The sequence below is a fragment of the Merops nubicus genome, unplaced genomic scaffold (genome assembly GCF_000691845.1).
Source record: "Merops nubicus isolate BGI_N331 unplaced genomic scaffold, ASM69184v1 scaffold500, whole genome shotgun sequence".
NCBI lineage: Eukaryota > Metazoa > Chordata > Aves > Coraciiformes > Meropidae > Merops > Merops nubicus.
In genome coordinates, this window is record NW_008583309.1 from 968 (window position 1) to 24,350 (window position 23,383).

A 23,383-nucleotide genomic window follows, 5' to 3' on the forward strand; every position below is an offset into this window, starting at 1 on the left:
CCAAGCTGAATATGTGGGAATGATCTGCATAAGCATTTACCTATTGCACTCTAATTCCTAATTTTGCTATTGATTCCTTAGCTACTGTTTGTTACACACGCTGTTGTGGCAAATAAAAACTTAAATAAAACTGAGTATCTGCTTAGTAACCAAAGGCAAGCTATGGTTTAGATTTCTGTAACTGTGGATTACAGGTGAAAAACCGATTTAGTTGTCAATGGCTTTCAGCAGAGGTCTCTTTAAATCCCTTCTTTCTCTCCTACAAAGAAACAACACAAATAGAAGATCCCAGGAAACAATGGAGGCAAGAACAAGAGAGAATGTTAAAAGATTATCTTACCGTAGCCCAGGATGCTCTCAGTACTCAGAAAGAACTGTACCAGGTGAAAGAACAGAGGCTAGCACTTGCACTGGATGAGTATGTACGGTTGAATGATGCCTACAAAGAAAAATCAAGCTCTAGTACAAGCTGTAAGTACAGTGGAGAATACAATGTAACTTCTTTGATCTGTGCCTTGCAGGGAATCCTGTTCCTTTTTAGGATGTGTTTTCAAGGTTTGCTGTGAACACCTTGTACTCTGGCTTTTTTAGAGATAGCATCCCTACTTTTTTATTATTTAATATAAAGATATTCTGCTGGAGAGAACCCTCTTCTCTCTGATACAATTGAACTCCTTTGAGACGTGGTTTAGAACACTTCGCTCTGAAATCTATTTTGTCATGCAGTTTGTCAGAACAAAATTCTGCAAAATCCAAGTTCAAAGTAAGTAGGATCTCTTGCACTTCATGGCAGCATTCTGAAATGAACCTACTGTGTTGACAGCTGTCTGCAATAGACCAAGAAGGGAATCGTTGCTGCTCTGTAAGAAGAGCATACAATAATTTTGTAGCCTGTGTGCCGTGATCAGGGGTGAAGAGGAGATACGTGTCACAGGGCTGGGCAAGGAACTGGTGTGTAGTAAAGTGCTGTCAGAGGCCTGTTGTTGGCCAGACGTCTCCCTTAGAAGTAGATAGTGGAATAAAAGTACCAGGTACAGCTGCAGAAAAAACAAGTGGTGGACCTCTGAGGCCTATGAATAAATTTTTGGCTTTCCAGAAGATATCTTAGAAATTGCAACTTTCTGGAAGAGGTCATTGCAAGATGGTTCACCTAGAAGAACGGTAACAGAAAGACGGAAGTAATGAGGGGGCTACTTTAGGATCCTGGGTTAAGCAAAGGAGAGATACCAAATAGTAGTAGGGGGAAAAAAAAGGGGGGAAATATTGATTATCCATTAAATATTGCCATCCTGCAATGCTGACTACTCTATAAAAGGATATATCTATTCTTTAAAGTTTTGTATATTTTTCTGCATTCTGTAGTTTTAGATGAATGTGAATTCATCAAGGAAGAGACTGATTTAAAAGTACTTAAGTATGTCATTTTTTTGTCTTTTTTAAAAAAGTGTTCTCAGGCTCCTCATCAAGCACAAAGTATGACCCTGACATTCTGAAGGCTGAAATCTCCACTACAAGATTAAGGGTGAGAGTGCTTAATTCGTATTCATTTGTATTCTGTGTGCAAAGCTTATGACTATAGAATAAGCAAAGCTTAAACTAGCAGATGTACCCTGGTACTGAAACCTCCTAATATTCTCATAAAATACTATTCAGAGGGTTTTAATGAACTTGTAATGCTTTCTGTTACTTTCAGATAACACATTTTGAGGAAACTTTGACAGATATTCTTATTAGATGTGGGTTTAAATCTGATAACAATTTTCACTTGCATGCTTCACTTTTTAAAAGGAAGAGTAAAAGTCTTTAGGTGAAAATAGAGAAGTAGTAGGCCAAGGTGAACTGCAGCTAGATAACTGTTTTTACACAAGCTTTCTCCTGTGAGAAATGCAGTATTAGCTACAGGAACTGCCTCACACATTTCTGTTGCTTTAAAAAATAGTTTTCAATAATGGTGTGAAACTTCATTCTGTTTTGTTAAAAGTGGACCAGTTCAGATAGAGAATGAAAGTTTGTGTTTGCATTGGCAATGAACAAAAATCTGTTATTTGGTCAGCTGTGTTCAGTGTGGTCACTAACAGGCTCCATATAAAGAACTTTCATTCACAGGTTAGTCTCTAGTGAATTTATCTAGCAAATACCTATTATGTAGGTGACCTGAATGAGGAGGAAATGGTGTGGAAGACATTTAAAAACTACATAGGGAGTTTGCTTATTTTAGGTGTGGCATATAATGCTCTGTGGACAGCCTAGGCTTTCTGCAGTTAGTAATGAAAGAAAATTAGATGAAAGCATGCAGGTTAAACAGACAGCAGCTCGCAGCATAGTCCTTTGGTGAGGGCTGGAGTAGCCTCTGCTGGAGCAGCAGCAGCGCAAGCGGCAGCAGTTCCTCAGCTCTTCCATTGCCCCCTCCTGGTTTCTGCATAGAGCAGCACTCATAGAAGCCGCCGAGCTTAACACCGTCCTTCACCCGGAGTAAGAGTTACCGTGAGGAGTCTAAACAATAGCTACAGAATAGCTCAGTAAAATTCCAAAACTCAGTGTAAATCAGGGAGAGAATACACCATAAAACTGCCATCTGGGTGTTGCCCTCTTGACTGCTTGTACACTTGTTCATCCTTACAAATCTCAGTTCGTAGTCCCTTATCCTTTAAGGAGAGGGGGAGATTGTTAGTGAGGAACTTATTTTAACACTGAAGGAAGTGGGAAGAAAAATTTAAGTTCTAAGTTTTTAAAGCTTTTTTTTATTTTGTTTTGTTTTTTAAGCTTGATAGGGAGAATCAAAAACAGTAAGGACCCTGTCAGGAACAAGAATGAAAAGACAAGGCAAGAGCTTCTTTATAAAATGAGTGGAGCAGTAACAGATGTTCCCTTTGGTGAGGAGTTGACTAGTGTATTTTGGAAATTAACAGTGTTTTTTAAGAACAAAACACATCACCAAATTTACATCTAGTCACCTAGATGACTAGATGACCTTTAAAAGGTCCCTTCCAACCAAAAACATTCAGCAAGTTTAAAGGAGGGAATTCATACATGGTCCTATGCTCAGTTTTTTCCCATTACTTAGTGCTGATCACCTTTCAGCTCAAGATGCAGAAACACTGAGTCACTTCTTGGCTGCAGATCTATGACTTGTTCACTGAGGAGAGAGGCAGATGTATTAATCACAGTAATTCAATTTTTTTGAGATGTTTTCCTCTCTTCATTGTTTATTGGAATCAAGGAGCCTAATATCTTGCTGGTTCCCGACACCTGATTTATTGGCATTGCAAAGTCCGAGTTGCATGTGTGCCTAAAATAGGTGACCTGGATCTTGTCTGCAGAGTTTAGAAGGGTGCAGTTCAAGAACATCTGTATCAACATAAAGTGTGTTGTCATCCAAAGCCACTGGATGTGAAAATCACTGAGATGAAAACAAGTGGAGCCCTGTGATACTAGGGCTGGAAAGTGGTTTTCATGGAAGATAGCAGGAGAGGTATGACTATTGTCATAGTTTACCCTTATTTGAATGTTTGAGGATGCTTGCTAATATGCTGTCTTTTGGCATTTTGTAGTATGTGCATGCATGGACTTCATGGGAAATGAAGTTAGTTATTAATAAGTTGAGTTAGAATTTGCACATTTAGTGAGCTATTAGGTCAGATGTACTGAACCTGTTTCTCTCGCACTGGATGAGGCTTACTGGTATCATTGGGTTAATAGTGGCTGGAGGGTGGAAACTCAGCATTTGAGGAAGTTCTGAATTGCCCTTTGACCTCTTGCCTGTTAGCTGTGCTTAATATATGCATGTGGAGCCTCTTGGATGTGTGAGTCGCCTATTGTGCAATAGATCCTGGAGAAAGTATGACAGAAATCGGATTAAATAAGCAGGAGAAGAAAGACCTTTCTCGCAAGATTAGAACTTAAGGATCTGATCTTCCAGTGGACTTTGAGTGCGGTCACTTGGAGCTTTAATTAGTACTCAGTAAGATAATTCAAACAGCACGAGGGAAGCGCGATGACGGTCGGTTTACGCGGATGCGGTGAGTAGGGGATGCACCTCTATAAAATGAGAAGGCTGAGGCCGTTTGTTGTCGTTGTTCCATTAGTACTTGAGTGCTGGTAACAGAAGGGGGTTAGCACAGGAGCCTGCTTGAAGATGCAGTTGGAAGGAGGAAATGAGAGGCCTGTCAGGTGACTTAAGATGATGTGCAGAAGCGGTAAGAAGGGGGTGAAGGATAAAAGAAGTGAAGAGTTGTGAACAAGTAGGAATTATATAAAAGTTTTGAAGGAGAAGGCAAAGAGCACAAGAATTTTTTAATGCAAGTATGGTGCGGTAAACACAGAGTCTATATTACGATGTAGGTCGCGTCCTTCTAGGATAATGTGCCTAACTCACATTCCTTGGTAATGAAAGGATGATGAATTGCGGCAGAGGACACTCGGAAGGTGAAGAATGTTGAAGAAAAATGTAAGGGTTTCTGAGAGATCCAATCCTCTAAGTTGAAATCAAGTTTTACTTAATTACTATAAATTCACATCTCTTGAGTTTAAAAAAAAAACACAAACAACAGTTTAGCCATTCTGTGTTTGTGTTTGTCAGAAAAGTTGGAACTTCTTCCATATTTTATATATTACTTTACCTGGAACATAGAGGTGATATGTTTTCATTTTCTGTAACCTTGATCAGAACACTTGAGATATTATTATTGTGGTTTTTGTTCTAGTCAGGGAGAAATAGTTAAGGAATGCTGAATGTGTATTTGGAGACATTGTCTGTTTATCTTACTAAGTATTCAGTATGGTCAAAACCATTTTTCTGTCAAGAAAAGCAACTAGTGATGATAGTTTCCGAAAGCCTGAACCTAACCCCTCATCTAGAGAACAGATTTTGCTTTTGAGAAAATAGAGGCTTTTTTTTTTAATTTGAAGAGTATCTCCAAGGAGGAAGCCTAAGGGAATTGGGGTACAAAAAGTCTTGGAGACATATTTTGAAATTAATTCCAGTTAATTTGGTCAAAATTCTACATTTTAATATAATCTGCTTTTCAAGAGTTGAATATCTGAGGACCTATATGAAAACAAGCAAGAATTTCACAGTGGTAGATGTGAGCAAATGGACTTCCAGCAGCCCCTTTCCTTTTTTCAGCTTACTGATTGGAAAGTTAAAAAGCCTAACAATATCTGACTAATATGGAGAGTGCAAGTAAGCCAGCTGGAGATGTATAAATACAAAACTTTGGAGTTCCAGATTTCAAGAAGGCATTTCTGTCTCTGTATTTATGCTGAGGACTAATTCTAATTTGTGTTAAATTGCAGTCCTTTGTAGGTGATCCAGAAACTTAGTTTTAGTATGTTTGGAAAGCATGACATAAAAAATTAAATGGAGTATTTCTATATTCAATCTTGGATCATAAATATTTCGTAGTGTAATCCTATCTGCTAACATCGGAAACAGCAAATGAGTATTAGAGCAACTGAGCACAGATTAAAAAGCAACTGAGCATGCAAATTTAGGGAAAGCAGGGAATGTTTTGCCAAAGACTTTTCCTTTAAATACATATATTTGAGATCCAGATGTGTTTAGTAATTGTTGTCTTTGAATTAAATGAATGTGAATTATATATTTAAGGATCTAGTATCTGTGAAGTTTTAATCCTTATAAGAAAGGATGATTCATAGGGGGGGGAAAAAAAAGGGGAGTATTTTACACTGTGAATGACTTGAGAGCTTCCTGGAATGAAAAAGTGAAAATATAATTAGCCGAAAAATAAAGAGGTATGTCCCTGTAGGACAGTTGAAATGCATGCTTAACAAGTGAGAAGTAAATTACTTGTTAAAGTTCTCTCAGGTTTAATAACACAGTGTGGTATCGATACAAATAAGGAATGTGATTTAATCTGCTTGTGTCCCTTTAATACTAAAGCATGTTGCCCATAGACATCAGGAAGAGAACAGATCTTTTTGCTTTTAATATCTGTCAGTAGAGCAATTTACTCTCTCTTTTTGTCTCATCTGATGTAGAGAATACATTAATTGTTCAAAGCCATGTGATACGCCATTTTAACAAGAGGAATTTTCTAACTCTTGCTTTGATTTAACACACAAGGTTAAGAAGCTGAAGAGGGAACTCTCTCAGATGAAGCAAGAGCTGCTGTACAAGGAACAGGGCTTTGAAACACTGCAACAGTGAGTAAAAGAAAATAGTGAAAACTGATTTCTTTTTTTTGACATCGAATTGAATCCATCTTATGTGAGAGAATTATTTGGGGTGAAAAATGAGAATCTAATAACTCTTTGTTGCCATTAGGAAGCAGGAAATCTGTAGAAATGGCAAACCTGTTGTGCAAGTGTTAACATGAGAAATCTGTTCCCCATCCTATTTTTTTTCCTATGAGGTAGCTTGTGTTGCAAAGAGGTGGAAAGAGGGGCAGTGGTTAAGGGTCCCGAGGGAAAAGCCAGCTGCTTTGTGTGTCCAGTTTGATTTTTTTTATTATTATTTGCACAAGTAATTGGGTCTGTCTTTCCTCCTTCTTTCTCCACCTCTGAGCTGAAAATAGGGGAGAGTGCTGTTCTCAATGGTGCATAACTGTACAGGGTTTGGAGTGAGTCGCAATTTGAGGATTAGAGACCTGACTTTCTTTGTTCCAGTTGCTGGGATGCCTGGTGTCCAAAGGGCTGATGCAGAACTGGGTGAGCATTCTGGGTATCCAACCAGTTGGATTATTAGGGAATGATTATTTTTTTTCTTTAGTATGAGCATTCCCTGCTGCTCCTGACTTATAAAGTTGGGCCCTAAAATATTAAACATTACTGCAGCTGTCACCACAGAGAGCTTGCTGCAGGGAAAACCTTGCTAACAAGCATGTTTTCCTGACTAATGTGAACAGAAATTTATTAATGCTTCTTGTTTTCTGTATTGTGGTATGTACCCATACATTAAGGATACATTTACACAGTAAAATGCTGAGCTCTGTACTCTTAGTACACTAGTTCCAGTAGCAGAAGCAATGTTGCAGCATTAATGTAATATTGTCTGTATTCATGTACCCCTTTTTCACTGGACCTCCTGCGTAGGGCAGAGTACTGCCAGATAAGTAATAACCTCTGTCCTGGAGAGTGTGCAGAATGTATAGGGAAGATGGACAAAAAGTGGGAGAAAGGAAGTGCATTTCCATCTTCCAGGTAGGGTACTAAAATGTAGAGAAGTGATTTGCAAAGGATGAAAGTGCATCTGTGTTTGGAGCTGAGAGATTGGAGTTCAATGCCCAGTTCTAACCAAAACATCTTGTAGTCCATTGCCTGTGTATTTTAATAAGTCACCTCTGTACAGTAGGGGCTTTTCTTTGTAAGTGGGAGAAACAAATTCCGGTCCAAGAAGTGGCCAATCATAATTAGAGACATGTCAAAATGAATGAAAAATGGTTTTCTGGTGTGAAGAGTTTGAAGTCAATTGGGAACTGAAAACCCTCAGCACTGTACGAGGATGCCAGTCAAGTCTATCTTTCATTTGGCTCAAACAAAAGTGTGAGATTTGTTAATTATTTAAATACATAAAGACTAGGAATGAAGGGAGAAAAAGATAGTTGATTGAATGTATTTAACCATAGATTAGATTTATTTGAAGCAAAACTTATAAGAAAGACTTATTGATTCTAAAGCTTAAGGTAATAAAAGCTCATGCTGCTGTCCCAGGATTAAAGGTTAGCCAATCATGCTGGTTTTATTACATTAATTCAACAATGAAGTATTGTTTTAAAGCAGCTTGCTCACAAGCCATTTTGATAGGAATCCAAAGCATGTTTCAGAAACTGTCAACAGCATTCTACAGAAACACAATGGACATTTGTTTTTAAAATTCAGTCAGCCCATTTCAAACAGTGCTAATCCCATTAATTTAAAACAGGAAGATGGAATATTTTACATGTCAGAGATCCTTCTTGTCCATCTTAATTATATACCAAATAAAGCAGTTGTGATTTGAATGTGACATGTCATATTACTGGGCGGCATGTCACGTATTACCCAACTGTTCCTTCATGATCCCAATTGTTGGCATATCCCGTATCTATTTGACTTTAGCACCCTGGTAAGTTACCAGAAATTGAGTGTTCTCAGACAGTGAGTAAGTGCCTGCCTATGAAAGAGTTTGAGGAACTTTCAAGCTGACACAAGTATGCCTTTGAACAGGAATTTTGAGTGCTGAGTCACACAGGTAATTTTCTTACACAAATGCAGTTCTAGTTTGCACAAAAACTGAAACATGAAGACAGCAAAACAGACATGATCATAGCTTTAAAGACCGCTTTAGAACCTTGATATCTTTGTGCACAAAACTGGGGAAATAAAACCCAGAATACAGTTACAGGTATTTCATGCGATTTGCTGTTCTTCAGAGGATGCTTGAGATCACTTCTGATCATTACAATGTTTGTTCATTCCTCGCTCACAAGGTTAATGTCTTCCAGCAAAGATGATGAACGACGACATAAGTAGAAAAGCAATTGCTTTATAAAAGAATGCATTCTCTAGTAAATGCTTGACTTCTGTGAAGATGGCTGTTGGTTTTAATTTTGTGAAGCATGGCTGCAGTAATTTCTGTGATACTATGAAATATTCAGTTAAACTAGAGATCAGAGAAATATGTTTACAAACTTGTACTTCTTGAAATAAGCATGGAAATACTAGAATAAAGTAACATTTTCTCTCCTAAATTTAGGGGCTTTTGTTTCATTATTTTCAAGTTACAGTTTTTAAAATTGTTGATAGTCCAGGAATTTAATAAGTTGTCCAATGACTAATGTTAATTGTCCAGAGATATTGTGAATAAAGAGAGCCTGGTGAGTGCTGAGAACAGCTGTTCCACGTGGTTAATGCCTAAGGTTAGAGTGAACGAGAGGGAAGCTGAGACAAGGATGGTGCTGGTTACATTTCTTCCCTGCAAGGCTGATTAGTACCAAGTAGGTTGCCTGTCTTCCTGTGGCATGATGTGGGTCTTGGTAAGGGAGGAATACTACTAATAACAAATTCTGCTTCTCTGCACATCACAAACGGTTAATAGTATGAAAGGTGTACCCAAACCCAGCTTCTGTGCTGCAGAGTAGTGGGAATTTTTACCGTGTTGCCAGCAATAGTGCTGTGCTTTTGGTGCGAGGTGTGGGAGTCTTCAGCGCTCCATGCCCCTTACGTCTTTTAAGACTGGATCAACTAAAATTGCTTTTGTAGTTTCTGCCTTTGGTAAGGCCCCAGTAGTTTAGCTGAGGTGGTTTTAAAGCCAACAGAAGAATTTTTCCTGATGTTAGCAAAAGCAGTTCACTGTGTACTTGTTAGATGGCGTGACATTTCTGTCAAGGATTAAGTAGTAAGTATTTTAAGGGAGATTTCAATGTCCTTCTTCCTCTTTGTATGTCTGCTACAGGAGTTAGTATTTCATACCTCCTTCCCCTCTGTTCTCTAACTATGCTTTTGCCTGAAGCAGAACAGCAGAGATATTAGTATCATTTTCTGTATCTGGTTCTAATAGTCTCGCTTTCCACAGAATTGACCAAAAAATGTCTGGAGGCCAGAGCGGGTATGAACTGTGTGAGGCCAAAGCCATCCTGAGTGAACTGAAGTCTATCAGAAAGGCAATCAGCTCAGGGGAGAGAGAAAAACAAGATCTAATGAAGGTATTTTGAACAGTTGGCTGAAGTTTTGTGTGGATTTAATTTAACATGACTCACTTACCTGATGATAAATATTTTTTATTTTGTACTTTTCTAAGGGATTCTCAAAATTTCAAAATTCTTTGAGCCAAACTAGTATTAAAATCAATTTTCAGGTGCAGAAACTGAAGCCTGTGATGTTTCTAGTTCAAAAAGATGCTCTATGTCAGGCAGAGAATATAAATTTCTGAACTTATATCTAAGGTACAATGTGTGTGTTACTTCTAAAGGACAGTTTAGAAGTGGACAAAATTGAGAGATACGTTTGAGATGCATGGCTATTTTCTAAATCGGTCAAAGGTTTCCAAATCTGAATTTCAGTTTCCATTTCTGAAAGCAGATTTATTTTTTTTTTAAAATCAGCTAAATATATAATTAGTTGGCAAGTTTAAAACGAATAAACAAAAAATCTCCACAAAGAAACAAAAAACCCCTCACACACACAAAAGAGAGACACAAACCCACAGGACCACAGGTGTTGGCTACCCCTAGTGTCATCTACCAACTGCTTGATTAAAAGGATAGTTTGCTTAATATAGACACAGTGTTTTTATACTGGAGTCTTTTATATGAACATTTTTTTGAGATAAATTGGTATAAGTAAAGCATGGTAAAGTGCAAAGGATCTTTAACACACTACCTCCTTCGCTGTTTTCCTGGACAGAGTCTTGCAAAGCTGAGAGAGAAATTCAGTCTTGACCAGACCATTGGGACATCTGAACCAGACTTTAATTCCAATTCTGTAACTTCCCAGCTGTGTTTTTCTAGACAAACTCTGGATACAGGGTCTCAGACTGACATTTCTGGTGAGGTGAGCTTTTTTCTGTTTTGTCAAATGTGAAGAGAAATCGAATCAGTTAGCTGTGGTTAATGGAATCAAATGGTTGTTTACTGTTGCTGATAGGTGTGTATATATATATGCATGTTTGAGAGAATTACTTAGAATCAGTTATCTGATGTTTTCTCCACAAATTTTAAATCAAGATTCAGGTGAACTTTATATATTTGGCATGAAGTGTTTACAACAATCTGATTTAATCTAATAGTTCCAGTACAGTTGAGTTCAGTATAAGTCAATACTATTTCTTTTACTCTGTCTATAGGATATGTTTCACCTACAAACTTAATTCATTTTGAAGATGTTTTTAATTTTCAGAAAGAAGATCTCAGAATTTAAATAGGCCATTTAATTTTATGCAGATGAAAGACTGTTAGTGGAGCTACTTGTTCATTGATTCATTAAAACCTTTGTTTCACCAATTTGTATGTTTTAGATACACAGAAAGCTGTGCTTAATTTTGGTACCTTCTTTGAAGTTCTGTGAGCTAAATTTATAAGGAAGAGACTGTACAAGGTTTTCCAAAGAGCTAAGCATGTCTATGGTTTGTAGAAATTTTATTGAAGTCTTACTTTGAAATGCACTAACTTAGTTCTAAATTCTGAGTTCAGTAGAGTTCAAAGTAAGAGATAAATATTTTGGGTGCGGTCACTGCAAGACTTCTTTGAAAATGTTCTTTCTTTACTGTGATGAAAGATGGACAATTGGTAATACAGTAGTTAAAAATAGATTAATTGGATCAGAAGAAAACACTGCTTTGTACCAATCTGAGTAAATACTTAACTAAGGAAGTCTGTCGCTGCAGGTGGGTGTGTTGTTTTTGTTTGTTTGTTTTTCTAAGATGAAATTTTTCTAGCCTGTGCATAGTTTTTTTAAAAAATATTTAACAGCTTTACACAGAAATAGGGCTAATTTTTTTTTCTTTTTTTTCTGAACAGGTTGGAGCACGAAGTAGATCCAATTTAGCAGAGAAGGTCAGACTAAGTCTTCAGTATGAAGAGGCAAAAAGAAGGTAACAGCGTTGGCTGCTTTGTTGAGTTCCAGGTTTGGTTGGGAGCACTAGCGACGTGCTGGCGGTGACCTCTAGTGGACAGCGCTCTGGTGGCACCGCGGGCACCACTGCAGAGCGGTCTTTTTCCTCTGTGATGCAAGACGACTTTCAGGAGCAGTCTGTGCTTTTTGAACAGTAGGTTTTGCATTTAATGCTAAGTTGAATGCGTTAAGAAAATGCAGACAGTGACAAATTAATGACAGCTCCAGGATTAAGGGAATAGAGTGAGCTGGCGTTCTGCTGAAAGGAGTTGCCAGGTTATTTATGTCCATTATATCCTTCTTTGGGATCATCATTTCAGTTTACTATGCCACTGAAGGATCTTCAATTTTAGAGTTGCTTCAGACTTCCAGTGCAGATTTAGTAGGATTAATTTTTTACCCCGGGACTTTGGATAATTTAAATACTTCTTATCACTATGGGGTTGGGTTTTTTAATGAGTTTAACCTGAGGAGGAAAGACATTAGGAACTGCTCCACTGATGAATGTGGAATGCCTTTCAAATTAACTTCTGCAGTGGTTGCTCATGAGAGCAGTGCCATTTTGATGAATTGCCACAGCACGCTGAAGAATGAGCATCAAAAAGCACAACATTTGGGGTTAGAATATGTTTTCTGGTGTACCAGAAGTGCTGCCTGATGCTGGGGGGAAGACTTACTAGATTTTTTATTTTTTTTTTTTTTTAAATTTATGTATGGGATATCTATCTATTAATAATGTATTAATTGGGTGGTATTATTTTCTAGTACTTTTCACAAAATTAGGTGTCAACTATTCAGAAACCTTATGGGGTTTGTTACGGAGGTTCTTTGTAATTTAAGGGAAACAGAAATCTAAAAAGTTATCCCATGCCCAGAGTTCCTTTTTTCACTATAAAGAACTAAATATGGCAATAAAATAAAAATTAGCACTTTTCCCTAGACGATAACTGTCCCTAAAATGCCATTTAATCTGAGATTTAGGTATTATTTCAGTTGGAATACTGTGGCATTGTCAGTTAGAAAACTTGGAAAATAAATTTGCAGCTTATAAATAGCAAGTACAGGCATAGTTTGTATGTTTTAAAGGCAGGAGACTGAACAACCAACTTTTTTTAATTTTTTTTTCCTAATTTCAAATATATACCTTTCTCATCCAGAGTAGTAGATACTGTCCTTGACAGTGACAACAGTAAACCTTTATATCCTCATTATGGATCATAAAACTTTATTATATAATCAGTGCATTCATCAAGGAGTGCTAAGGCTATTGTTTGTTCAGTATTGAAGGTATATGATTTTGGTTCAGAATCATCATGTATATAATACTATTTATCATATGATGGTTTAGATAGAGATAGATGACATTTTTTCTCATACTTAATTGTTCTAAATCTGGATCGTCCTCTGTTTTGACTATGCCTTGATACCAAGAAATCCCAGCATTGTGGTTTTTTGTGTTTTGTCTCTCCTTTGTAAGAACAAAAAAATTCATGGCACTAAGTCAATTTCCCACCTCTAACAAACAAAAAAACCCTAAACCAAACCCACCCAAAACCTGCACAAAAAAAAACACCTAACATAAACAGTAAAGTATATTTGCCTTATTCTATATAACATTAATGTGTTTCAAGGTCAAATTACCTTCTTTTAAATGTTATCTTTTTTCAGTTTTGTCTGAAAACTTTCCTGTAATTCATATTCCTTTCAACTTTAAATAAAACAATCATATGCCTTGAATATGCCATTAAAGTCTTTAAAGTGTTTGCCCATACTGGTTTTGCCAGTGACAAGGTGAACTTAATAATTTGAATAATATTATGGAATAAAGGTACATACCAGTTTGCACGTAAAGTTCAGTACCCACTTACATCCCCCCTAGTTATGGCCATTGAAATCATCATCAGAATTTAATAAATACTGATCATCTTTTCTGAAACCTTAAATGTACAAATTCTTAGGTGTTTTGTGTTAAAATAACTAAGAAAAAGGAAAGATCTTGTAAGTGAACTTCTCTATTTGAAAATGATCCGATAATTTTGTATGTTGCTTAGACAGCAGAATGTCTCAAAGAGGTGGAATGTTGATGTTAAGTATGCTAAATTCAGTTGCAGTTGTTATTCAAAAGGATCAGCTATAGCATGCTGATAATCCTGTCCTGATGTGGTGAAGATCTAGCTAGTATCTCTTGTTGACCTGTTGAGCAAGGACTACTACCTCAGAAGAGTGAGACCAGTTCTGTGTTCATATCCACCCAGTCCTTTGCCTGTCTGATGAGGCAGCTGAGAAGTCTCAGTTCTGGTAGCAGAGGGTTGTGTGTAGCAGAGGGAACTGTTTGGAGACCATCCCATAAGCTATCAACCAGCTGTCAGTAGCAGCTACTTTCGGAACAAGGTTAGCTAGAACCAGTGACCTGGAGATGAAAGTCTTACGGTTTCATTATCTATCTGAAACTTTTTAGTTGTTCTCCCTCTGCGCAGAGTGCCTCTAAAGGACTGTTGAATATAAATTATTTATGTAACAGTTGCAAGATATGTTAGAATGCTCAATTTCATTTCATCCCACCATTTGGTTATGGTAGCACTGCTGATAGTATTCCTGTTTATTTTGTGTTGTTTTTCTGTAAAAATACCCTGAATAAAGTTGTTCTTGAAGGGTTTTGGGGGGAGTACAGATTGTTTTCATTTTTGAAGCTGTTGGCTTTTTCACTGAGGTGCAGATGAGAAGGAAATGTTACCTATGGAAAAAGAAAAGGGTGCAGTTCCTCTTAAGCTTCTAGTATAAGCAATGGGGTACTTAGTCAACATTAACTATTCTTAGCTTTGACCATAAGTAAGTGTCTTAATGTACTGTAAAATTAATAGTGTGGATGCAAAATAAGCATGATATTATTAGTTTTGCCTTTGAAGGACTGCATACATGCATCCTGGTGAAGTGAGCACCTTGCTCTAGTGCCTGTTTTTTCACCATGGTGTTTGTGTTTCTGAGGAGCAGTCAGCCTCTCAACAGCTTAAGAGAAATCTGTCATACTCCTCAATGAGTAAAGCGTAGTATCAAATATGTTACCAGAAAGATCACTTTTAATGAAGCTTTTATTAACATTGTGACTTCAACTCAGTATTGGAACAGGATCAACTAAATTTTAATGTATATGCATATTGCTGTCAGCCTGTATAGGTGGCTTGCTTTTCTGGCATAGTCTGCATTCTTGTGAAGCAAAACTAATTAAAAGTGTGGCTTTCAGTAGGAAATGTTGTTATATCTTGATACCTTTCAAAATACTGTATCATTTCTCTCTTTCCTGGGACTTGTGTGCTGTGCTGGGCTCAGACAAACCTGCTGTGTTCTATTTTAGCATGGCTAACTTGAAGATTGAACTGTCTAAGCTAGATAGTGAAGCCTGGCCTGGGGCACTGGATGTGGAAAAGGAAAAACTGATGTTGATCAATGAAAAAGAAGAGCTTTTAAAGGAACTCCAGTTCATTTCACCACGCAAACGTACTCAAGGTGAGCTAGAGCAGCTAGAAGCAGGAAGGAAGAGGCTTGAAGAAGAGCTACTGTCTGTGAAAAGCACACCCAGTCAAGCACTTGCTGAAAGGTAAGGGGTTGTCCTTTGCTAATATTAAATGCTGCTTTCTGCAGTTTAACCTCTGTACTCATTACAGACCCTGAACTATGCCTTGATGGGCTGTTTTCCTTCAGTAACTGTTCTATGTAGATCTTAATTAAATCTGTTATTAGCCCACTAGGCAGAAACACAAAGAAGTCCTCTGTACTGGAAGAGAATGTGAACACCCTGTATGTGCTCTCCAGTATCAGTTGCTCTGCGTTTGTAACCAGCATGAAAATGCCTGTGACAGATGTTAAATAACTGAGGAATGTCAGAACACCAGCAGGAGGGCAATACATCATTCACTAGTTTCTGATAATAGCTGTAAACTATTTGAACTCAGGTTACAAAGATTATCTTGATTGTTGCAACATCTGAAGCCTTTCATTGTGAGTTTTATTACATACAAAAATGCAAACAAAAGGGAGGAAAAAAAAGTTCAGAGGAGAAGCTTAATTGCTGCAAAACTTTCCTAACTTGCTGCTACTTAACTGCTAATCGAAGCAACTCCCACAATAAACTGTTCTAGCCAGATTCAGAGTTCAAGAAAAATCAAAGGTGACTGTCACAAATGGACTTTTCATCAGCTGTGAGTGGAAGTAAATTTATGGGCAACTCTAGCACACATAAAGTGCAATAAACACAAAATGCCATTGTGTGTATCAGCATAGTATGCCTTATTGAAGTAACAGAATCATCACTGTGAGCCTTTCCTACTTCCCCCTGCTAGGAAACACCTGCTGTTGCTCCAGCTTCACTAAATGGCAAGATTCCTGTTAGTGGCCTTAGAAGCTGGGGCTGAAATTGTACCTTACTAGTGAGGAAATTTTTTGTGTACAAATGTATGTATGTGTCTATTAGATGTGATTTTTACAAATATTTGTACACTTTATAATAGTTTAAGCTGTGTTATATTGATTATTCAGACGTGGTTTAGAAGAAGGGTTACTGGAACTGTATTTTTAGAGAAGTTACCTGTATCTGTTAGTGGTATCTAAAGTACCATGGATCCACTGCTTTCTGACTTCCAATTAATACATTCAGAATAAGGGGTCAATCATGAAATCACATTCACAAATAAATAATTTGAGTCTAAGATTTTGATAATGTGGTGTTGTAATAGCTAAATCTTGACTCATGCTGTAAATAGGTGGCTGGCTTCTTAGTCTTGTGTTTTGGCTTTGCTTTTTTAGTGTCAAAGAAAATTATGCACCAGACTTGTTTTCCTGTACGTCAGATGCCAAACTTGGCGTACCAAGGGCAAGTAAACTTGTCTCTCACTGTCAAAAAGAAGCGAAATAGCAGATTCTTTTTCCATGTATAGTGTCACAACTAGTTGTTAGAGTTCTGTTTTTCCCCATGTTTTCTTCAAATTTTTGTCCTTTTGATTTTTGTTCCTAAAAATGTGATTGATTTATTTTTTTTTTTCCCTGAGTTTAGTGTTAGGATTTCATGTCATACGCTGCTGGTTGAGGTAGCATTTATAATTGCTTCTGGTTTGTGTTTTTGCTGTTCCAGTGAATCTCTAGGGAATTTTACCTGCAGCTGTGTATGATATTAAAACTGTCTCCCTTGATGACTTCAGAGCACACAAATTCTTTCACACCAGTCTGGTTTTAGATTTCTGGTTTGTCTTCTATAAATAAAAAGAAAATCTTAATTTTGTAGAAGGATTCAAATGGTGAAACTTTTCATGAAATGTTGATTTGGGAATAGAATACATTTAATTGTATGAGATCAACCATCAGTATTTTGTTTCTTGGAGATAAGGAAGTTTCCTCTCTCCACAGTCAGTGGAGGAACCACACCATCTTCAAAGTGCTGCACTGTTGTTGCATTACTATTTTCTTTCATGAAATTTCAGATTTCCTTAGGTTTCCAGTGTTTTCACAGGTACAGAGAATGAAGCTACAGTGTAAGAAGCTATGGTTTGTGTCAGAGCTTGATGTTAGGAGGGATTTTTGGTTTGGTTTGGTTCTTGTTCTGTTGGTTTTGTTTTTTTTTTTTTTTTTTTTTGGTGGGGTGTTTTTTGTTGTTGTTTGTTTGGGTTTTGTTTGTTTGTTTGTTTTGGGTTTTATTTTTTTCCAAAGGGGAAAGAAATGGAAGACTTGCTCTGACTTAAAACAAAAACATTGTAGCATAGCCCTGGGTTATTTTGGAGTGGGATGCTGAAATTGCCACTAGTGGATGTACTCAGAATCAATTTACAGAAGGAGGGTATAAATCATAACATATCAGCTGCAAAAAAGCAGAGACAAGGCATACTCTTGACTGCTCTGATAGGCCTTCCAGCAAATATCTAGAAATAACTGGATTGTGAAACTATTGAGAACTATTTTCTACATTCTTGCCTCTGTTTGCGACAGGGAGACACCGTTACTGCTTTAGTCCTTGGCAAAAGTCATCACAGGCATTTAAACAGATGCATAATTTAACTACTTGTTTGTTTTGTCGTTGCCTGCAAAACTGGCCCCAGCTCTTGGGCCTGGCATAAATAAACACATCCACATAATTTTGCATTGAAAGGTGAGGTATGTGTACTTTAACTTTTTAATGTTTGTGAGATTTTTTAAGATTCTATGCCCTCTCAGCTATGTTAAAATAGAAGATCAAAACTGGAGAAAGATGTCTCGCTAACACTCAGGCTGCTCCTGCAATGAGTAATAGGTTAATTTAGATAAGAGATGTTCACACCAGAGAGATTGAGAGAGCCCCATGTCAGAATAGAGAACATGATGGTTGTTTAGGTGTTTACATGGTTTGGGGATATTAAAACAACTGCTTCTGCAATAAAGAAGGAAGATTCCTTGTTTGAGAGTTTGGAGGGGTTGGTTGATTTGTTTGGTTTTTAATTTGGCCTGATGTAGAATGAAAAAAAGTTTCCTTGAATATCAGTTTTGTGAGATAGTAAAATTCTTTCCTGCATGTCTTGTAACTTCCAGGAGGGATTTCATTATCTAGCTTGTGTTTGTGATGACTAACAACATTCTGAATTTTTTCTACAGGTGTTAATATTACTTTTTAATTACTAGTAGATCAAATTACATCCAGTGAAGAATTTTTTCTCAAGGGCTTAGTTATAGGGGATAAATTCCATTTTATCAACCTCCTTAAGATAAGAAAGGAAAACAAACTTTAGCATGTGCTTTGGAGAAAAAAAACTAGCTTTTTAGTTTAGTAGTACCAATTCAGTGGAACAGATATAGGTATCTATTTTGAGGACTCCAGTCAGAAATTCCTAAGCATTTAATTTTCTTTCTTGCCTTTTCCCATCAGTAGCTGAACTCATCCATCAATTTTTGTGCCTCTTCCTTGAAGATAAAATGATATTTTACTATTGAAAAGCCACAAAAGAGCTAGTGGAAAGCACTCTTGCTTGGGAAAAGCAGGGTAGATTGGGCTTTAAAATAAGACAGAAGGCATTGATAAATTGTAAAATGGAAGGAAAGAGGGTCTGATACCATAGGTGAATATAATTCTTGGTGTGGAAACCTGTGTCTACACCTTCCTGAGCAAAGGGTGACATACCATGTATGCTTTTAACAGCCTTGGCAGGTAGCAGCAGCTGAGCACATCAGTGCAGTGCAGGAGCACAGGCAGCGTAGGCGGTGGAGTGGAAGTTCACACCCGGGCTGACCTCGGGGTAACTTATTCACCTTTGCATAACCCAGGTTTGCTCACTGAATAAGCATGGGTATAAGCAAGTGCTTTTCATGCTTTGCTGAATTGAGGACTTAATGTCTTTTTACTGGTATCTGACACTCAAAGAGAGTGAATTCTGGGAACTCTCATGTATTTCATTCAGTTTGCATAAGAAAGCAATGGTTGGTTTTTGGGTTTTGTTCTTTGAAGTGTTCTCTGCATTTGAATTTTAATTTATACTTCCTTGAGATGCCAGAAAGGCCAAAGGAAGGTTTCTGAGAATGAGCATCAGCACTTTTTTTTTCTTTTTTTTTCTTTTTTTTTTTAAGGAGGGGAGTTAATTTCTTGTCTCAGATCAGTTGATTGAGAACTTGTGGCAAGTATCAGTTGCCTGAGCAAGGGCTAGAGGAGAATATACTAATCCACTAGTACAGGAGGATTTTAGCTGAATCCACTGAGGGAAAGGAATTTATTAGCTGTTGTAAACAGAGTGATAAAAGGGAATTATAAAAGGGAAAAAATCATTGTAAAGTTTAGTGAATCCTTTTTGCTAGCAGCTAGCCAAAAGGAGGGGGAGAAGTCCACCATTTGAGGTTTTAGAGCTACGCTGGATAATGATGGAGGAGGCAATAAATCCTGCTTTTTTATAAAGGCAAACATTGATAATGAGCATTACAATGCTGTGTGGCTCTGAGATGATGGCAAAGCTGCTGGGGGTAGAGAAATCTTTAGCAAGGACTCCTGAACATGGTCCATCATGTCAGAACCTTGCACTTGAATGCTGCTTTGATTTACTGTGCCTTGTCTCTAAATGAAGACTCTGAAATCAAAGGGAGTGCTTTAATTTTAAACTTCCTGCAGTGCTACCCCAAGTTCTTGCATTATCCAAACTAACACAGGTATTAGTGGGTTTGGTTTGGTGTTGTTTTGCTTTTTTTTTTCCCCCCTGAAACTATATTGAGGAGCCAGTCTACAGCATGGCTTTTTAAAACTGTGTTAGTGTACATCTTCTTTTCCTAAAGTTGCAGCTATTTTCCCAGTGTTACAGTTCATCTGTTACTCTTTTATTGGTTGCATGTTCCCCTTGGTATGGTATGAATGTACGAACACTCTGCTTGCTTGTATGCTCAGCAAGCTTGTTGCAGTGCTTAGTATTCTGCAGGTAAAGTCACTCTGCTGACATGGTTGAGGTTTTAGACTGAGAGCTAACACAGTCTCTTGGATTTTAGTAGCTGGCAACCAGATGGATATATGAGGGATCTTCACTCTGTTTCTGTCATGTCTGTGAAGTATTTTAGCCTCCATATTATTTTGTAATGCTTTCCTATACTTGTATATACCTCTTTTTCCAGATTGAAATTGGAGGAGAGAAGAAAAGAGTTGGTACAGAAACTTGAAGAAACGACGAAGTTAACTACTTACTTGCATTCACAGCTTCGGAGGTGAGACTGTGCTGCACAGTGTAAAGCCTGTTTTCAGCAACAGACTAGAGGACCTGGATGTCTCAGCATCATTCGTAGCTTTTTCTCTTAGCTGGAAGCGGCACAAAATTGGTTTAATATTGAAGTAAGAACATGCAAGTGTAATAGCTTCCAGCATTTCGCCACCATGCAGATCTGGTGTACCTGTATCATTTCATTAAGCACTCAAGACTGGACTGAATGGATTTTTTTTCAGTTTCCATAATTAAGCAGGCAATTTGCATCAGTGTAAATAAATAAATAAGGAATTCTCTAATTGGCCGTGTATTTGAAATCCTGTCATTGAAGAGAGACCAAATGGTTTCTCAGAGTTCTCTCTAAAATGAGCTGTTAGAACTGTAGCCTTTATTCTATGTAATAACTGGAGAGGCTTAACAAGCACATGTACACATGTAAATACTGTGAGTAAATGATTCTGCTTTTATTATTCAGCACTGACTTACACTTTCTGTAGACAGAACTGTATCCTCAGCAGGATATTTTTTTTCTGACAGTCACTGATTCAAAATCTGACTCTGGATTTATAAAATTCATAGTAATAACAAAAATAGTAATCAGTTACAGCAACTGTGAACTCAGACTGATGGGAAGCCTAATATTTAATGATACATATAACCGGTCCTAGGGAAGGGTTCCTCTCACTTTTGGACTGTTCCTGGGTTATGAAACCATGTGTCCATAATATTTATCTAGAAAAACTTGAATTTTCTTGCATATCCCAGGAGGATATGACAATCAGACACTGAATTAATGTTTACCTACTCTCTTAGCAATCAAAATGGGGCTTTAAGAGGAAAAATGTTTCTAAGCATTCTATAAAGGTCCTCTCGCGATAAGCCGCACCATCCTATTCCTGGGCTTAGCTCTTTCAGACATCTCAGACAGATCCCATAAGTTTTATCTTGATTAGTGATTAGCTAGGGAAAGGCTTTTAAATAATTTTTTTTTTAGGTATTTTGTGCTCATGTTTGGACTCTGGGGAGTCTCTGTGTCCTGTTAAAAACCATTTTCTAGCCCAGTGGCAAAAATTTTTAAGTTGATAGCTTTGTTACTACTATTCAGTAAACATATTTTAAGGGTTTAGAAGGGGCTGCCTTGAATTATTTTTCCTGATGCTTTTTCCCAGAAGAATCCTCCCGAGTTAAGGCAGTGCCACAGTTTCTCTGGCCTGGCAGAGTGCCTTTTCTCCTGTTAATAGGAGAGGATGGCATGTTACAGCGTTTGTCATGCTTATGTAGCTGGATTTACTGAGTGTGTAGAGTGTGTGTTGTCTTATAGATGTGAATCAGGATCTCTGCTGTAAGTTGTCTCCTTCTAGTTGCCGTCTTCCCCAGGTGCTCGAGCAGACAACAGGCTGCATAAATTGCTGTAGAGATGGCAGCACTCCTCTGCTGCCATAACCTCCTTCCTGGGGGTCTCTTTCCTGTCACACTGACCCCGTGAGCACCCAGGTCTTTAAGGGAATGTGGCAGCTGAGAAGGCTGCTGTTACTTCCAGGCCAGTTTGTCAGGTCTGTGGCCTTCTCCAGAAGCAAAGGGGCTTTGGCAACGGGCTGCAAGGTGGATACGTTGTCCCAGTGGGGTGAAGGTCGGGCACGCTGATCTAAGCCAAGTGTGAGTGCTTAAAAAGCATAGTACCCCAAGCAGCATTCACTTGTAAACTATTACAGTGCAGCTCCAGTCACTCTTATCCTCCTTGTACTGTTTGGAGCTGGTTTAATTTAGTAACAGCAATGTATGTGTGCTTGCTTTGCAGCCTCTCAGCGAGTACCTTATCTGTGTCTTCGGGGAGCAGTTTGGGATCCCTGGCATCCAGCCGAGGATCTCTGAACACGTCAAGCAGAGGTTCACTCAACTCGCTGAGCTCCACAGATCTGTACTATAACCAAGGCGATCAAATGACAGATTTGGACTATCAGTATAAACTTGACTTCATGTTGCACGAGAAAAGTGGTTACATTCCTTCGGGGCCTATCACTACTATTCATGAGAATGAAGTGGTCAGTTCCCATGGGAGACTGGGTTACAGTGACTCTCCTTCAGCTGCAGACCATCCCAAATTGACTGAACCTCCCAAATCTGTGACATCACTGTCTTCCAGATCTTCACTGTCCTCCTTGTCCCCTCCAGGCTCCCCTTTAGTTTTAGAAGCTGCATTTTCAGTGTCAGCTCAGAATTCCCCTCTGCACCACCTCACTACGGACTTTGAAGACTGTGACCTTTCGGGTGATTTTGCAGGCATTACTCTCTGTGAAAACCAAATATTATTGGACTCTGAAGCCAGAGCACGATCTCAGATTCCTACAGATGATAAAGAGCTTAATGAAGGTGTTAGGCAGCCGCTGCCTTCTCTACATGAAGGAAGTTCAGGTAATTAAAAAACCCCAACTATTATCAAATGTATATGTAACAATTTTTAACTAACAGCTGGCGCTTGGGTGGGGAGGTACCTCATGTAACTGAAGAGTGTCTTGATCATCATACATATGCCATGGTGGGCAGCCAGTAATTATGTGGGATGTTACCTAACTATTAGTTTCGGCTACAGAGAGCTGCAGTCACCCTGATTCCATCTATGTTTTTCAATAGCTGTTTCAGAAGGAAAGTTCATGTATTGCAGGCCCTGTCATGAAAAAAGTAACAGGAAAACCTGAAGCTTGATATTGAAGACATGGAGGATGGATGGTGTTCCTAGGTATTATCAGGATGTATGGGGATAGAGCAAAAAAAACCCTCTGCTTGTTTTTGGTAACTTGAAATCAGATACGTTGTTTCTCACTGAAGATTAAGTTACAAACTGACATCCTCGGTCAAATTGATTACTGGATTTAAGAGTTAGAATTTTTATATGTGTATGTTTATCTAGTTATTTGAATCTGCTGTCACTGGAAGATCTGCAGCTTATTTTTTGGGTTAAGAAAGACAAGTGACCACCTGCCAAGTAAGTTAAAGTGAGACTATCCTTGTTTTTAACCTGGATTTCATAGCTTTCAGCTTTTTATCCATCTGAGTTAGAAGAGAGTTCCTATGCTAGTCCAGGCTCCTCCTGCAGTCTGTGGATAACTTCCAAAAGGACGAGTCATCTCATCCTAAAACATACTTCC

The 23,383-nt window shown here is 38.0% G+C and overlaps 1 protein-coding gene across 1 annotated transcript in view; it reads left to right on the forward strand.

Moving 5' to 3' along the window:
* The first annotated feature begins 254 nt into the window (after positions 1–254).
* The window catches only part of WWC2 (WW and C2 domain containing 2), a 49,309-nt gene continuing 26,180 nt past the window's right edge, over positions 255–23,383 (forward strand). The window contains exons 1-9 of the mRNA XM_008940074.1: positions 255–471; positions 1,446–1,522; positions 6,086–6,165; positions 9,515–9,644; positions 10,345–10,491; positions 11,457–11,530; positions 14,903–15,145; positions 20,152–20,241; positions 22,036–22,649. Coding sequence (XP_008938322.1) covers positions 321–471; positions 1,446–1,522; positions 6,086–6,165; positions 9,515–9,644; positions 10,345–10,491; positions 11,457–11,530; positions 14,903–15,145; positions 20,152–20,241; positions 22,036–22,649 — 1,606 coding nt within the window. The 5' untranslated portion in view covers positions 255–320. The remainder of the gene's footprint in view (positions 472–1,445; positions 1,523–6,085; positions 6,166–9,514; positions 9,645–10,344; positions 10,492–11,456; positions 11,531–14,902; positions 15,146–20,151; positions 20,242–22,035; positions 22,650–23,383) is intronic.